Below are 18610 nucleotides of genomic sequence, written 5' to 3' on the forward strand. Positions count from 1 at the left end.
AAAGGCCCACGGCACATTCTAAAAATACTATTAAAATAAACAAAAACATAACAAATGTGAAATAAAAAAGCTTAAAGGTGAAATGTAATTTAGAAAAAGTTGCAATGTTGACTAATAAAACAAAGCTGTTTTTTTTTCTTTCAAACTGTCATTGCTCAAAACGTAATATTGAATCAAAATCAATGTTATTATGAATGATTGACCTATCCAAGGTTCCGATTACTTCACATCAATTATTACACTAAGAAAAATATTTTTGGTGGAAGATTTTGCAAATTTGGTAAATAAATAACCCAAAAATGTATATTTTGTTGTTTTCTTACTGTACCGAAAATGAACCGAACCGTGACCTCTAAACCGAGGTACGTACCGAACCGACATTTTTGTGTACCGTTAAACCCCTAGTGTGTGGTCAAATGCACTACGATTGACACTCCCCCTGCCCTTCAGCATGGTGGTGTCCGGTGATGAGGTGTCACGTTCATTCCAAACACCGCATATGCACAATTTAGTTTCACGACACCGTGTTCACACCCTGATATAAATACCGGTCACTCTCCGGTATCCAATGACTAGCTTTTGTGAATGTTACAAAAGGAAAACAGAACTGTAGCTTATGTAATCCTCTCCTTGCGGATTGTTCTCATGACTCTAGAATATACCATCACAATGTACGACACCAAAAGCCGAGAGTTGCGCTGGAATGCCACCTACTCCGACTACGCCGCCACGCTTCCTGATGACGACACCAAATACAGTAAGTCACCTGGACATTTTTGCTCTGTTGTGGCCTTCCTGAGCCATGACGTCTCCCTGGTGCCCCCTGCAGAGGTGGCCCATTTTGTGTCCAACGGCGACGGCCTCGTAGTGACGGTGGACAGCGAGTCTGGCGACGTCCAGTGGGTCCAGAATTACAACTCGCCGGTGGTGGCTATGTACATCTGGCAGCGCGAAGGCCTCCGCAAGGTTCCCCACACTAACGTTGCCGTGGAAACCCTGCGCTACCTCACCTTCATGTCTGGCGAGGTGGGCCGCATCACCCAGTGGAAGTACCCCTTTCCAAAGGAGAAGAAGCCAGAGAACAAGTTAATGTAAGCGCATTCTGTCACTCATTTTGGAAAGGATGTTGCAAATCAACAATCTGTTATCGCCGGGCATTCAATCGATTGCAACTGGACCGTTTGGTTTGTCTTAGAAGACGTTCCGCCGCTCATCCGAGTAGGCTTCATCAGTTTGTGCTCATAGACTTAGATTGGTCAGATCTAGTCCAGCGGCTGGTGACAAAACCCCAAATATTTACACTACCGTTCAAAAGTTTGGGGTCACATTGAAATGTCCTTATTTTTGAAGGAAAAGCACTGTACTTTTCAATGAAGATAACTTTAAACTAGTCTTAACTTTAAAGAAATACACTCTATACATTGCTAATGTGGTAAATGACTATTCTAGCTGCACATGTGGTGGTTTTTGGTGCAATATCTACATAGGTGTATAGAGGCCCATTTCCAGCAACTATCACTCCAGTGTTCTAATGGTACAATGTGTTTGCTCGTTGGCTCAGAAGGCTAATTGATGATTAGAAAACCCTTGTGCAATCATGTTCACACATCTGAAAACACTTTAGCTCGTTACAGAAGCTACAAAACTGACCTTCCTTTGAGCAGATTGAGTTTCTGGAGCATCACATTTGTGGGGTCAATTAAACGCTCAAAATGGCCAGAAAAGGAGAATTTTCACCTGAAACTCGACAGTCTATTATAGAGATGTCCGATAAATGCGTTAAAATGTAATATCGGAAATTATCGGTATCTGTTTTTTTATTATCGGTATCGTTTTTTAAATTTTTTATTTTTTTTAAAAATTAAATCCACATAAAAAACGCAAGATACACTTACAATTAGTGCACCAACCCAAAAAACCTCCCTCCCCCATTTACACTCATTCACACAAAAGGGTTGTTTCTTTCTGTTATTAATATTCTGCTTCCTACATTATATATCAATATATATCAATACAGTCTGCAAGGGATACAGTCCGTAAGCACACATGATTGTGCGTGCTGCTGGTCCACTAATAGTACTAACCTTTAACAGTTAATGTTACTAATTTTTATTCATTACTAGTTTCTATGTAACTGTTTTTATATTGTTGTACTTTCTTTTTTATTCAAGAAAATGTTTTTAATTTATTTATATTATTTTACAAAAAATTTTAAAAAGTACCTTATCTTCACCATACCTGGTTGTCCAAATTAGGCATGATAATGTGTTAATTCCATGACTGCATATATCGGTTGATATCGGTATCGGTTGATATCGGTATCGGTAATTAAAGAGTTGGACAATATCGGAATATCGGATATCGGCAAAAAGCCATTATCGGACATCCCTAGTCTATTCTTGTTCTTAGAAATGAAGGCTATTCCACAAAATTGTTTGGTTGACCCCAAACTTTTGAACGATAGTGTATACTCCAAAAAAACAGGAGGGTCTGCCTGGGCAAGGATGGTTTTGCTCTGTCGTAGTGAGAAAAACAAACTGTTTTAATGCAAACAAGCAATCCTAACCGTCAACGCCAACGAATGTCGAAGTTTAATTTCCCCTCGTGAGCATTGAGGTACCGTGTGGCAGAACGATCGCTGTGGATGGACTACTACCAGTCCAAAATAGTCAGAATCCACCACGTAAGCATTTCATTCAGTTGTAAACAAATGGCACAAATGGCATTCTGGTCGCCTTCTATGACCAGAATGTTTCTGTAACTCCCGTTATTTGTTGGAGGCTAAATTCCAGCGTCTTTAAAGAATGGTGGAAAGGACAGTGTTGTATGTGGGGGACAGGTGGTGTCGCAGGGATCATTTTTCAACCTTGACAAAAATGGCTTCCCTCACAGGACTCCCCGTCCAGAATCGGTACATGTTTGTTCCCAAAGCAGTGCTGTTTTTACCTGAGGTGTAGGTAGACAGCTGAGTCTTGGCCTGAAGAGTTTGCCCGCCTATGCTGTGCCATGTGTCTGCTTAGTAGTTGTTTTGTTTCCCCAGTATATGAATCAGTGTATTCATCATTACACTGGATTGTTTTTGTGGGTGTGGGGTGTCCGGTCTTTAGCATGCACCAATCTCTGTCTCAGGGTGTTGCCTGGTTTGAAGTGTACTGGGAAGTTGTGTTTTGTTAAAAATGATTCTGCGTTTCTTAGATAGACCTATGGAATGACAATAGTTTTGCATGGGTCACCTTTTTCCTCCTCATCCACTCTGTTGTTGTTATTTCTGGAACTGGATGCACTTTTCACAAACGACCAGCTGGGGTAACCACAGGTTTTGAGAGCTTCCCTCAAATGCCTATGCTCTTTCTCTTTGGCCTGTGGGCTGGTAGAAACATTATCAGCTCTGTGTTGTAGGGTTCTGATAACGCCCAGTTTGTGTTTCCCGTGGGTGGTGTGAGTCAAAAGGTTGGTATTGATCGGAATGTGTGGGTTTTCGGTAAACCCCGACATGGAGGCCCCTGTTTTCGCCAACGTGGACATCACAGTCCAAAAAAGGCAACTTACTGTCTTTGACATCCTTACATTTTGTGTCCACTGAGTTAATGTGCTCAGTGAAGGCTTGAACTTCTTGGGATTTTTTTTTAAACAAAAATGTACAGATTCTGGACAGGGAGGACGGATGATACAAAAGAGGAGTGAGGGAAGCCATCTATGTCAAGGTTGAAAAACCATCCCTGAACAGAGGTGGTGGTCTGCGACACCACCTGTCTCCCACATACAACACTGTCCTTTCAACCATTCTTAAAAAACTCTACAATTTAGCCTCCAACAAATAACAGGAGTCACCTTCTGTGACCAGAATGCCATTTGTGCCATTTGTTTACAACTGAATGGAGTGCTTACGCGGAGGATTCCGACTATTTTGGACAGGTAGTAGTCGATCCACAGCGATCGTTCTGCCACACAATACCTCAATGCTAACAAGGGGAAATTAAACTTCGACTGTCGTTGGCTTTGACAGTTAGGATTGCTTGTTTGCATTAAAACCGTTTGTTTTTCTCACTACAACAGGGCAAAAACATCCTTGCCCAGATACACCCTTCTGGTTTTTGGAGTATAAATATTTCAAGGTTCAAGGTTCAACTTTATTGTCCCCGCCGGCACAGTGCATCATTGCTTTCTTAACATACACAAAAACAACAGAACAAAAACACAAGCACAGACACAACCACAAGCAGACAACTAACATTTAAACATCAGAACATGGAGCTTGATAGACATAGGTGGCACTTTGATGTAGGCATAAAATCTACAGTATGGAAAGATAAAGTACCAGTGTGCATTGCACTAGAGCTCATGGATAAAGTGCTATGTGCTAAAGTGCTTAGTTCTAAAGTGCTATGTGCTAAAAAAGTGCTAACCTATGTATTAACATTCTATTGCACCTTGTTGGTCAGCTTAATGGAGGCTGGGACAAATGATAATTTAAGGCGGTTAGATTTGCATAGTGGGACCTGGAGTCTTCTCCCTGATGGCAGGGTTCCATATTCAGGGAAGAGTGGGTGTTGTGAGTTGGAAATACTTTTTCTTAGCTTTTTTCCTAACTGCCTGCTCATAGATGCTCTGTATAGGCTCATATTCTTTCCTCCCTACGATTTTCATTGCCGTTTTATGCATGCCGGCCAGTTTGCTTTTTAGCTTAATGGTTAGGTTGCCAAACCATGAGGTGATCCCGTATCTAATGATGCTCTCTACAATGGCACGGTAGAAAATCATCATGATGTGGCTGCTTACGCCGTACAATCTTAATCTTCGCAAAAAATATAGCCTCTGTTGCAGTCTATTGCACAGTTTGTCAATATGTGTCTTCCAGCAGAGAAGATCATCAATATGAACCCCTAAATATTTATATGAGGATACCTGGGTGATTTCCTGATTTTTGATGACCACTGGCTCATGGTCAGTCACTTTCCTCGGATCTAAAACCATTTCCTGTGTCTTGGTCACATTTAAAATAAGATGGTTGGTATCACGCCACCTAATAAATAGGTCTATCTCGTCTTGGTTACACAGAGGGGTCCATATCCTTGTGTAGAAGGCTTAGGAGCACGGTATCGTCCGCAAATTTCACCATATAATTGTTAGGGTGCACAGTCCTACAATCATTGGTTTTGGCCAGATCTAGTCCAGCGGCTGGTGCCAATCTAAGTCTATGAGCACGAACTGAGGAAGCCTACTCGGATGAGCGGCGGAACGTCTTCTAAGACTAACCAAGCAGTCCAGTTGCGATCGATTGAATGCCCTGGATGAATGAAAACATTCATAGACAAAAATCTGTTATAATCTTTTTCTCTGAATGTTCTGAACTCCCTTTTCCATGCCAGTACTGATCAGAATAATGCTGATAGAGCGATCTTTGATCATCGCACAACTGTCCTTCTTTAGACTGCACACTAGTTGGGATTTAATCAGAAGCACCTCTCCTGGTTGCAGCCAAGTCAATTAATCATTTAATCAGCCCATGCCTATTGTAAAATGTGGTGAAAATTACTCTGCTCTCTCTGCTTTATTTACAGCTTTATTATTTTTTTATGTTTAGTCACACCTGCTTGCTTATTTTTGACATGATAACACAGTCCTTCTCATTCGTCACTGACAAAAGTTGTTTGTTTTCGATCAGGTCTCTAGCTCATTTCCCTTTGTATTATCACACATGTTTATTCATTGGTGAATGTATTTATGTATTCTCTTTCAGGGACACTCTGTATGTGGGTAAATACTCCACCAGTTTGTATGCGTCTCCTTCCCTGGTGCATGATGGAGTCACTGTAGTGGTGAGTGAAAGAAGGCATAGAAACATTAAAGGCCTACTGAAATGATTTTTTTTTTATTTAAACGGGAATAGCAGATCCATTCTATGTGTCATACTTGATCATTTCGCGATATTGCCATATTTTTGCTGAAAGGATTTAGTACAGAAAATCGACGATAAAGTTCGCAACTTTTGCTCGCTGATAAAAAAAAGCCTTGCCTGTACCGGAAGTAGCGTGACGTCACAGGAGCTAGTATTCCTCACAATTCCCCGTTGTTTACAATGGAGCGAGAGAGATTCGGACCGAGAAAGTGATGATTACCCCATTAATTTGAGCGAGGATGAAAGATTCGTAGATGAGGAACGTTACAGTGAATGACTTGAGAGGCAGCGATGGACGTATCTTTTTTCGCTCTGACCGTAACTTAGGTACAAGCTGGCTCATTGGATTCCACACTCTCTCCTTTTTCTATTGTGGATCACGGATTTGTATTTTAAACCACCTGGGATACTATATCCTCTTGAAAATGAGTCGAGAACGCGAAATGGACATTCAGTGCCTTTTATCTCCACGACAATACATCGGCGAAATGCTTTAGTTACGAGCTAACGTGATAGCATCTTGCTTTAACTGCATATAGAAACAAAAGAAATAAACCCCTGACTGGAAGTATAGATAGAAAATCAACAATACTATTATACCGTGGACATGTAAATACACGGTTAATGCTTTCCAGGCTGGCGAAGGTTAACAATGCTGTGCTAACGACGCCATTGAAGCTAACTTAGCAACCAGACTGCACAGAGCTATGCTAAAAACATTAGCTCTCCACCTACGCCAGCCAGCCCTCATTTGCTCATCAACACCCGTGCTCACCTGCGTTCCAGCGATCGGCAGAAGGACGAAGGACTTCACCCGATGCGTTTGGCGGCCCGGAGACGTAGGAAGTCAAGGTGAAGTCGGCGGCTAGCGCGGCTAGCGCTCCAACAAAGTCCTCCTGGTTGTGTTGCTGTAGTCCGCTGCTAATACACTGATCCCACCTACAACTGTCTTCTTTGCAGCCTTCATTGTTCATTAAAAAAATTGCAAAAGATGTCCAGAATACTGTGGAATTATGAAATGAAAACAGAGCTTTTTGTATAGGATTCTACGGGGTACCATAACTTCCGTTACTCTGACTTCGTCACGCGCATACGTCATCATACCGCGATGTTTCAGCCGGATATTTCCCGGGAATTTTAAAATGTCACTTTATAAGTTAACCCGGCCGTATTGGCATGTGTTGCAATGTTAAGATTTCATCATTGATATATAAACTATCAGACTGCGTGGTCGGTAGTAGTGGCTTTCAGTAGGCCTTTAACATAATACAGTAGCATAACTTATTAGAATCTAGCTATGGCGATCATAGTAAATAATATCATGGTGCAGTCTTGGGACCACCCTGGAGTATACCGCTAGAAGAACACATTCCTCCTTGAGGAAAATATTTCTGAATTCCTGAAATATTTGTTTGCATGTGCAGCCTCGAGGCAGCTCCTTCCCCATGCTGGAGGGTCCAGACAGCCAGGAGACGGACAAGGACAAAAAGTGTGTTATCACCCCAAGTACCAGTGTCAAGTTCGACGCTGCCCTTCGTGAGAAACACCGTATCAATTTCATGCGCAACCACCTGCTGCTCATAGGTAAGAACCATACTGTCTTTCTTTGCACTTACACCACACAAGTCTTTGCCCACTTTTTTTTTAAATATCAGGCCACCATGAGACCCCTCCTGAAGCGCACAACAAGATCCTGGAAACTTTCCCTGATAACTTGCCTCGCAATCAAGGCAACGTCATTCCACCTACCACCAACAAGAAAGTAGAGGAGGTGTGTACAAACATTTACCATAAAGTGACTAGAGCAGTGGTGCCGCAACTTTTTGCCTCCGAGGGCCAAAGGGAACATGTGCCAATGGGCCGTGGGCCAGGGACAGCAATTTTAGGCAGGAGTGTGCCGATATAGCTTTTTCACTTCCAATACTTAACCAATATGGGAGTGTGGAGACTAGGCCGATACTGATTTTGATCTGCAGGAATCATGCATACTTGTATTCAGAGATGTCCGATAATATCGGACTGCCGATATTATCGGCCGATAAATGCTTTAAAATGTAATATCGGAAATTATCGGTTTCAAAACTTAAAATGTATGACTTTTTAAAACGCCGCTGTACGGAGTGGTACACGGACGTAGGGAGAAGTACCCTTGCCAACCCTCCCCACACTCCCTAATTTCGGTGCCCCTCCCTATAATCTCCCGTGGCAACCATTCTCCCGAATTTCTCCCGATTTCCACCCAGACAACAATATTGGGGGCATGCCTTAAAGGCACTGCCTTTGCGTGCCGGCCCGATCACATAATATCTACGGCTTTTCACACACACAAGTGAATGCAAGGCATACTTGGTCAACAGCCAGACAGGTCACACTGAGGGTGCCCGTATAAACAACTTTAACACTGTTACAAATTTGCGCCACACTGTGAACCCACACCAAACAAGAATGACAAACACATTTCGGGAGGATATCCGCACCAAAACACAACATAAACACAACAGAACAAATACCCAGAACCCCTTGCAGCACTAACTCTTCCGGGACGCTACCATATACACCCCCCGCTACCCCCCCCCCCCCCCCCCAACTCAACCCCGTCCACCTCAACCTCCTCATGCTCTCTCAGGGAGAGCATGTCCCAAATTCCAAGCTGCTGTTTTGAGGCATGTTAAAAAAAATAATGCACTTTGTGAGTTCAATAATAAATATGGCAGTGCCATGTTGGCATTTTTTTTACAGATGTCCGATAATATCGGCCTGCCGATATATGCGTTAAAATGTAATATCGGAAATTATCGGTATCGGTTTTTTTATTATCGGTATTGGGTTTTTTTGGGGGTTTTTTTGTTTGTTTTTTTATTAAATCAACATAAAAAAACACAAGATACACTTACAATTAGTGCACCAACCCAAAAAACCTCCCTCCGCCCATTTACACTCATTCACACAAAAGGGTTGTTTCTTTCTGTTATTAATATTCTGCTTCCTACATTATATATCAATATATATCAATATCAATATCAGTCTGCAAGGAATACAGTCCGTAAGCACACATGATTGTGCGTGCTGCTGGTCCACTAATAGTACTAACCTTTAACAGTTAATTTTACTAATTTTCATTCATTACTAGTTTCTATGTAACTGTTTTTATATTGTTGTACTTTCTTTTTTATTCAAGAAAATGTTTTTAATTTATTTATCTTATTTTACTAATTTTTTTAAAAAGTACCTTATCTTCACCATACCTGGTTGTCCAAATTAGGCATAATAATGTGTTAAGTCCACGACTGCATATATCGGTTGATATCGGTATCGGTTGATATCGGTATCGGTAATTAAAGAGTTGGACAATATCGGATATCGGCAAAAAGCCATTATCGGACATCCCTAATTTTTTTCCATAACTCGAGTTGATTTATTTTGGAAAACCTTGTTACATTGTTTAATGCATCCAGCGGGGCATCACATCAAAATTAGGCATAATAATGTGTTAATTCCACGACTGTATATATCGGTATCGATTGATATCGGAATTAGTAATTAAAAGTTGGACAATATTGTATATCGGCAAAAAAGCCATTATCGGACATCTCTTCTTGTATTATTTTTTGGTATAGAATATTAAAGTTTGATCAAGTGAAAAGAGTCAAACCAAGTGTAAAGATAGGTATGAAAAACTTAAATGTAATGAGCCTAGATGTAAAAATTAAAGTTCCCACCCTTTGACGGGCCAAACAAAACAACTCAGCGGGCCAAATTTGGCCCACGGGGCCCCACTTTGGGCCCCTCTGGACTAAAGAGTATATGCCGTATGTATGTTTCTCACGCTGTTTCCTTTTTCCATACCATAGAAAGTGAACAATGTTGTCATAGATGACACTCCACCTTCCCCTCCCATGCCCGAAACATCTATTCAAGAGCCAGGGATCAGTGGTCGCACTGTCCGTCCGGAGGCCTCTGTGGACTCCATGTTGAAAGACATGGCCACCATCATCTTTTCCACTTTCCTCCTAGCTGGCTGGGTGGCCTTTGTGATCACCTACCCAAAAGTAAGTCAAATGCTACCTTCTAACGGCTTGATGGAGTAATGAAATTAACCTTTACTCAATAGCCAGTTAGTTTTTACTAATTGGTTCTTATCTAGTTTGCACTTTGTCTGTGTTATTATTATTATTATTATTATTATTATTATTATTGGCTTTTATCTAGATTGCACTTTGTCTGTATTATTACTATTATCATTATTATCGACTCCTCTTTGCCTCATTCTTTTTATTTTCCTATTTTAATGATGTTAGATCTGTGTTGTTGTTGTTGTTGGGGACAAGTGTTGTAAATTAGCTTTGGCTACAAACACTATGATGCATACATTGGATAACTGTTTCAGATATCTGTGTTTCTGTATCTGTCCCTATTTCAAATAAACCTTTATATCATACTTGCCAACCCTCCCGTTTTTAGCGGGAGAATCCCGGTATTCAGCGCCTCTCCCGAAAACCTCCCGGCAGAGATTTTCTCCCGACAAACTCCCGGTATTCAGCCGGAGCTGGAGGCCACGCCCCCTCCAGCTCAATGCAGACCTGAGACTGAGTGGGGACAGCCTGTTCTCACGTCCGCTTTCCCACAATATAAACAGCTTGCCTGCCCAATGACGTCATAACATCTACGGCTTTTAGAGAGTAGAGTGCACAACTGCGCACACAACAAGGAGACGAAGCAGAAGAACGAGGAACTTACAGACATGGCGACGCCGTCGACGAGCAAGATGAAGAAATACGCTTGCAAGTTCCAAAACGAATGGAAACAAGAATTTCAGTTCATCCAGGACAGTTCGAAGGGGAAGGGGTATGTAATTATGTTGCCTGTAAATTTTGTAGAACAGACTTCTCCATTGAACACGGTGGCCGAAATGATATACTCATCATGAACGGAGAAGTTAAACAGGACAATACTGCCATCTAATGGATAGCCACCGGAACACTGAAATTCAAGTATTTCTTTTATTTATATGTAAATATATATATATATATATATATATATATATATATATATATATAGCTAGAATTCACTGAAAGTCAAGTATTTCATACATATATATATATATATATATATATACATATGAAATACTCGAGTTGGTGAATTCTAGCTGTAAATAACCACGCCCCCCCCACCTCCCGATATTGGAGGTCTCAAGGTTGGCAAGTATGCTTTATATAGTGCTTTGTATATTTTAATAAGACTACAGCAAGGGACAATTCTGTTTAGCTCCGCCCTTTGGGCACTGCGACGAAAGGTGGGAGACATTATCGATTTTCTGATGCATCATGATAAGAAGTAGATTATTCTGTCATATTACAAAAAAAATGTCTATGGTCTACAGCCATTTCTTCACACCTTCTTCAACAAAGGATGTTTTTATTAGGGATGTTAAACGATTAAAATATCGAATTGCAAATAATCACATTGTTCATGTTAACTCAAATTAATCGCGATAATTGCAGAAGTACATATTTTTTCGTCATTAATAAGTGTACCCTAGATTTTTTGAGGTGATTTGAGGATGGGTGTGATATGATCACGCTTGCGCACTCTCATCAGGATCCTCGCTGCGCTGTTTTGGATGTACTGGAGCTTTATGATGCTCTTTTTGGGGACCCTGACGAGAAGTGCATTGCAGTAATCAAGCCCGCACTTGAGACCACTCAAAACATTACCTGTACAGCTAATATGTGATATTTTGTTCTGTTGTTGCAGAGCGTCCACAAGCAGCAGCAGCTTCAGCACCAGGAGTTCCAGAAACAGCTGGAGGAGAGGTTGGATATGCTACAGAGACAGCAGCCTTTCCCCACCGCAGACATTGGGCTTGCTTTGAACCCAGACGGCGACTACCTGGAAGTGGTTCAGCCTCGCTCTGAATGCTCGGACCACAGCACTCCAAACATCACCCCACGTGCCTCAAACCACTCCAATCTTTCCATTTCTGAGCTGGGCAGCTCAGCCAACGAACATGAGGATGGAGGTTAATAATACATTTTATTTGGTATAGCGCTTTTCAGGGTACTCAAAGACGCTTTACAGGATAAAAATTTAATTAAAAACAGTTCAAAGTAATAATACAGGAAATATAAAAGCAGTACATAGTAAAATACATAATAACACTGGACATTACAAGACACAACACTAATCAAAAGCAGATCTGAAGAGGTGTGTTTTGAGACGGCTTTTGAAGGTAGGAAGGTCTGAGCAGTCACGGATGGGTTTGGGGAGAGAGTTCCAGAGGGTGGGAGCAGCGATGGGGAAGGCTCTATCCCCCCAGGTCCGGAGCTTGGTTCTGAGTGGTGGGGAGAGGAGGCTACGTGAAGGGGTATGGCGTTGAAGCAGGTTGGTGAGGTAGCAAGGGGGCGTGGTTGTGGAGGGCTTTGTGGGTGAGGAGGAGGATTTTAAAGTGGATCCGGTGAGGAAAGGGAAGCCAGAAGGAGTTTCTGAAGGACTGGGGTGATGTTCTCACGGGAGCGGGTTAAAAGTTAAGGTACCAATGATTGTCACACACACACTAGGTGTGGTGAAATTTGTCCTCTGCGTTTGACCCATCACCCTTGTTCACCCCCTGGGAGGTGAGGGGAGCAGTGGGCAAGCAGCGGTGGCCGCGCCCGGGAATCATTTTTGGTTATTTAACCCCCAATTCCAACCCTTGATGCTGAGTGCCAAGCAGGGAGGTAATGTGTCCCATTTTTATAGTCTTTGGTATGACTCGGCCGGGGTTTGAACTCACAACCTACCGATCTCAGGGCCAATTGAATAGAAAGGCACCTTTTGTGTAATAAGAACAGAACCGGCCAACGAACCCCCACATGTTATATACCGTCGGAAAGGTCAACTTCTTGCCAATGGGCGGATTTTAAGTTGGGAACATTTTGTGTTACCATGGCGACACTATTCACGTTTTTTTTTTTAAATGGGCCAATTGAATGGGTACGCCTATTTTGTCTAATTTGAGATGAACCGGCCAATGAACCCCCACATATGTTATACCATCAGAAAGGTCTCGTTTGCCCCAAAGGGTGTATTTTAAATTGGTAACATTTCGTGTTACCATGGCAACGCTATTCACAAACCCAAAAAAAACCACCTTTTGTCTACTAAGAGGCGAACCGGCCAACGAACCCCCACATATTGTATACCGTCGGAAAAGTCTTGTTCGCGTCAATTTGCGAAAATCTCAATTGGTAACGTTTTGTGTTCCAATGGCAACGCTATTCGCAAACAAAACAAAAATGGGCCAATTGAATAGAAACACACCTTTTGTGTAATACAAAACGAACCGAATTGTTATAGTCTTTGGTATGACTCGGCCAGGGTTTGAACTCACAACCTACCGATCTCAGGGCGGACACTCTAACCATGAGGCCACTGAGTAGGTGGCCTAGTGGGTGTGGGTGTGGGTGAGCAGGCGGGCGGCAGAGTTTTGAATGTATTGGAGTTTATTGAGGATTTTGGAAGATGAGCCGTAGAGGATGCTGTTGCAGTAATGGAGTCTGGAGGTGATGAAGGCATGGATCAGGGTTTCAGCGGCAGAGAGGGAGAGGAATGGACGGAGACGGGCAATATTTTTGAGGTGGAAGAAAGCAGTTCTTGTAATGTGGTTGACGTGGTGTTCAAAAGAGAGGTTATTGTCCAGAATGACTCCGAGGTTGCGGATGTGAGGGGATGGGGACAGAGTGGAGTTGTCGACACAGAGGTTAAAAAAGAAACCAAAAAAAAAGCCAAGAAAGCTGAATGTATTAAAGACCGTTTTAATAGTTTGTCGTTTTGTCTCATTTAGAGGAAGACTCCAGCGTTGTCCGAGTGGGAAACATAACATTCCACCCCAAACAAGTGTTGGGACATGGTGCCGAAGGTACCATAGTGTACAAGTAAGTGTACAAAAAGACGCAATGAGTCTGCTGTTCATTGTCAGTTCCTCAGTAAAACTTCATCTTCTCACCTCTAGGGGTCAGTTTGACAACCGCCAGGTGGCAGTGAAGAGAATTCTCCCCGAGTGTTTCAGCTTTGCAGACCGTGAAGTTCAGCTGCTGAGGGAGTCGGACGAGCACCCAAATGTCATTCGATACTTCTGCACTGAGAGGGACCGTCAGTTCCAGTACATTGCCATCGAGCTGTGCGCTGCTTCACTTCAGGAGGTGCGACACGGCTGAGTTAAACACTTTATTTATTTAGTTGTGCTGCGAGTTTAACTCCCGTTATGGCTCTGTGCAGTACGTGGAATTGAAAGATTTTGATCGTCACAGACTCGAGCCTGTTATGCTGCTACAGCAGACCATGTCAGGACTGTCCCATCTGCACTCCCTCAATATAGGTAATGTATCAACAAAATGATGCTTATTGTGGGCCTGCTGCAATGCAAGCAGCCCATATTATCATTGCTCAATACTTCAAACTTTATTGTTATTTTTGTGTTTCTATCCTAAACTCTTACGTCCGCTACGAGACGAACAGGCCAACGAACCCCCACATATTGTATACCGTCGGAAAAGTCTTGTTCGCGCCGATTTGTGAAAATATCAACGGTTAACGTTTCTTGTTACCATGGCAACGCTATTCACAAACAAAAATGGGCCAATTGAATAGAAACGCACCTTTTGTGTAATAAAAAACGAACCGGCCAACGAACCCCCACATGTTATATACCGTCGGAAAGGTCAACTTCTCGCCAATGGGCGTATTTTAAGTTGGGAACATTTCGTGTTACCATGGCGACGCTATTCATGATTTTTTTTTTTAAATGGGCCAATTGAATGGGTACACCTATTTTGTCTAATACGAGATGAACCGACCAACGAACCCCCACATATGTTATACCGTCGGAAAGGTCTCGTTTGCCCCGATGGGTGTATTTTAAATTGGGAACATTTCGTGTTACCATGGCAACGCTATTCACGAACAAAAAAACCCACCTTTTGTCTACTACGAGACAAACCGGCCAACCGGCCACATATTGTATACCGACGGAAAAATGTTGTTCGTGCCGATTTGTGAAAATCTCAATTGGTAACGTTTCGTGTTCCAATGGCAACGCTATTCACAAACAAAGCAAAAATGGGCCAATTGAATAGAAACGCACCTTTTGTGTAATAAAAAACGAACCGGCCAACGAACCCCCACGTGTTATATACCGTCGGAAAGGTCAACTTCTCGCCAATGGGCGTATTTTAAGTTGGGAACATTTCGTGTTACCATGGTGACGCTATTCATGATTTTTTTTTTTTTTTTGGCCAATTTAATGGGTACGCCTGGGCAACAAACCCCCACATGTGTTATACAGTCGGAAAGGTCTTGTTTGCCCCGATGGGTGTATTTTAAACTGGGAACATTTCGTGTTACCATGGCAACGCTATTCACGAACCAAAAAAAAACAGCTTTTGTCTACTACAAGACGAACCGGCCAACGAACCCCCACATTTTGTATACCGTCGGAAAAGTCTCGTTCGCGACGATTTGCGAAAATCTCAATTCATAACGTTTCGTGTTCCAATGGCAACGCTATTCACAAACAAAACAAAAATGGGCCAATTAAATAGAAACGCACCTTTTGTGTAATACAAAACCAACCGGCCAACGAACCCCCACATGTTGTATACCGTCGGAAAGGTCAACTTCTCGACAAAGTGCGTATTTTAATTTGGGAACATTTCGTGTTACCATGGCAACGCTATTCACGAACAAAAAAACCCACCTTTTGTCTACTACGAGACAAACCGGCCACATATTGTATACCGTCGGAAAAGTGTTGTTCGCGCCGATTTGCGAAAATCTCAATTGGTAATGTTTCGTGTTACAATGGCAACGCTATTCACAAACAAAACAAAAATGGGCCAATTGAATAGAAACGCACCTTTTGTGTAATACAAAACGAACCGGCCAACGAACCCCCACATGTTATATACCGTCGGAAAGGTCAACTTCTCGCCAATGGGCATATTTTAAGTTGGGAACATTTCGTGTTACCATGGCGACGCTATTCATGATTTTTTTTTGTAAATGGGCCAATTGAATGGGTACACCTATTTTGTCTAATACGAGATGAACCGACCAACGAACCCCCACATATGTTATACCGTCGGAAAGGTCTCGTTTGCCCCGATGGGTGTATTTTAAATTGGGAACATTTCGTGTTACCATGGCAACGCTATTCACGAACAAAAAAAACCCACATTTTGTTTACTACGAGACAAACCGGCCAACCGGCCACATATTGTATACCGTCGTAAAAGTGTTGTTCGTGCCGATTTGTGAAAATCTCAATTGGTAATGTTTCGTGTTCCAATGGCAACGCTATTCACAAACAAAACAAAAATGGGCCAATTGAATAGAAACGCACCTTTTGTGTAATACAAAACGAACCGGCCAACGAACCCCCACATGTTATATACCGCCGGAAAGGTCAACTTCTTGCCAATGGGCGTATTTTAAGTTGGGAACATTTCGTGTTACCATGGCGACGCTATTCATGAATTTTTTATTTTAATGGGCCAATTGAATGGGTACACCTATTTTGTCTAATACGAGATGAACCGACCAACGAACCCCCACATATGTTATACCGTCGGAAAGGTCTCGTTTGCCCCGATGGGTGTATTTTAAATTGGGAACATTTCGTGTTACCATGGCGACGCTATTCACGAACAAAAAAACCCACCTTTTGTCTACTACGAGACAAACCGGCCACATATTGTATACCGTCGGAAAAGTGTTGTTCGCGCCGATTTGCGAAAATCTCAATTGGTAATGTTTCGTGTTCCAATGGCAACGCTATTCACAAACAAAACAAAAATGGGCCAATTGAATAGAAACGCACCTTTTGTGTAATACAAAACGAACCGGCCAACGAACCCCCACATGTTATATACCGCCGGAAAGGTCAACTTCTTGCCAATGGGCGTATTTTAAGTTGGGAACATTTCGTGTTACCATGGCGACGCTATTCATGAATTTTTTATTTTAATGGGCCAATTGAATGGGTACACCTATTTTGTCTAATACGAGATGAACCGACCAACGAACCCCCACATATGTTATACCGTCGGAAAGGTCTCGTTTGCCCCGATGGGTGTATTTTAAATTGGGAACATTTCGTGTTACCATGGCAACGCTATTCACGAACAAAAAAACCCACCTTTTGTCTACTACGAGACAAACCGGCCACATATTGTATACCGTCGGAAAAGTGTTGTTCGCGCCGATTTGCGAAAATCTCAATTGGTAATATTTTGTGTTCCAATGGCAACGCTATTCACAAACAAAACAAAAATGGGCCAATTGAATAGAAACGCACCTTTTGTGTAATACAAAACGAACCGGCCAACGGACCCCCACATGTTATATACCGTCGGAAAGGTCAACTTCTCAACAAAGGGCGTATTTTAAGTTGGGAACATTTCGTGTTACCATGGCGACGCTATTCATGATTTATTTTTCTTAATTGGCCAATTGAATGGGTACACCTATTTTGTCTAATACGAGATGAACCGGCCAACGAGCCCCCACATATGTTTTACCGTCGGAAAGGTCAATTTCTCGCCAATGAGCGTATTTTAAGTTGGGAACATTTTGTGTTACCATGGTGACGCTATTCACAATGTTTAAAAAAAAATGCGCCAGGTTTTTTTTTTTGCAAAAATGGGCCAATTGAATGGGTACGCAGGGTTTCCCACACATTCATTTATTTGTGGCGGCCCGCCACGAAAGAATTATGTCCGCCACAAATAAATAAATAAAAAAAATATTTTTATTTTTTTATTTTTTTTTTTGTCCTCTCCAGCTTCCCAGGCAAATCATATAGTTGATGTAGATGCCCATATCAGCTGTTCAGATTTACTTTACGAAAGAGAAGTGTAGGATACTTCTCTTGTTGCCTTATTTGTATTTGACTTTATTAAATGTATTTATATTAGAAACACAACACGTGTATATAACAAAGGGTGCAAAGTCTGCAGGCAGTAGGAAACACATGGTTAAGTGTAGGGAGTAAAACTGATGGCAGTCTAAAGTTCAAGATTTTTGGAGCTCTTTGTTCAGTGGATCAGATGTTTGATGAAGCTCTGTGTCTATCTACCACCACTACTGTTTTCTGTTTATTTGTTACTGACTGTGGCAGGACACCTCTGCCTCTGTTTCACTTTATGTTGCTGGTAAATAATATGGTTGTAGTAGTAGGCTAAAGTTAAATTATTTAGTATGCACTAATTAAAGGGGCAGAGCTTTGAGACATTTTAGCTTTTATATTTTATAAGATATATTTTTTGTAAGAACCACAATTAATATATTTCAGTGAATAACTTATTGTTCAAATCTGTATATAAATATGTACATAAAGTGTTGTAATTGTATTGTAAAATGGATGGATGGACGTTTAAAACAAAACTGTTGTTATTAATTAGTAAATATACATTTTTTGAGCCTTTTTAGAGAAAATCAAATCATTGTAGTAAATTATGCAAATTACTCGATGATGTCATGGTGACCACGCCCTCAGCCACGCCCCCACCGCCACAGGTATCTTGGCAGTTTATGGGAAACACTGGGTACGCCTATTTTGTCTAATACGAGATGAACCGGCCATCGAACCCCCACATATGTTATACCGTCGTAAAGGTCTCGTTTTCCCCGATGGGTGTATTTTGAATTGGGAGCATTTCGTGTTACCATGGCAAC

General features: G+C 41.9%; 1 protein-coding gene across 1 annotated transcript in view; it reads left to right on the top strand.

Annotated features, from left to right (window-relative positions):
- Positions 1-18610, top strand: part of LOC133643013 (serine/threonine-protein kinase/endoribonuclease IRE1-like) — a 73277-nt gene that overhangs the window by 43714 nt on the left and 10953 nt on the right. The window contains exons 7-16 of the mRNA XM_062037428.1: positions 656-757; positions 830-1091; positions 5741-5819; positions 7324-7483; positions 7555-7670; positions 9751-9948; positions 11654-11918; positions 13722-13812; positions 13890-14079; positions 14156-14255. Coding sequence (XP_061893412.1) covers positions 656-757; positions 830-1091; positions 5741-5819; positions 7324-7483; positions 7555-7670; positions 9751-9948; positions 11654-11918; positions 13722-13812; positions 13890-14079; positions 14156-14255 — 1563 coding nt within the window. The remainder of the gene's footprint in view (positions 1-655; positions 758-829; positions 1092-5740; positions 5820-7323; positions 7484-7554; positions 7671-9750; positions 9949-11653; positions 11919-13721; positions 13813-13889; positions 14080-14155; positions 14256-18610) is intronic.

Source organism: Entelurus aequoreus, linkage group LG25 (genome assembly GCF_033978785.1).
Source record: "Entelurus aequoreus isolate RoL-2023_Sb linkage group LG25, RoL_Eaeq_v1.1, whole genome shotgun sequence".
In the NCBI taxonomy this organism is placed as follows: Eukaryota; Metazoa; Chordata; class Actinopteri; order Syngnathiformes; family Syngnathidae; genus Entelurus; species Entelurus aequoreus.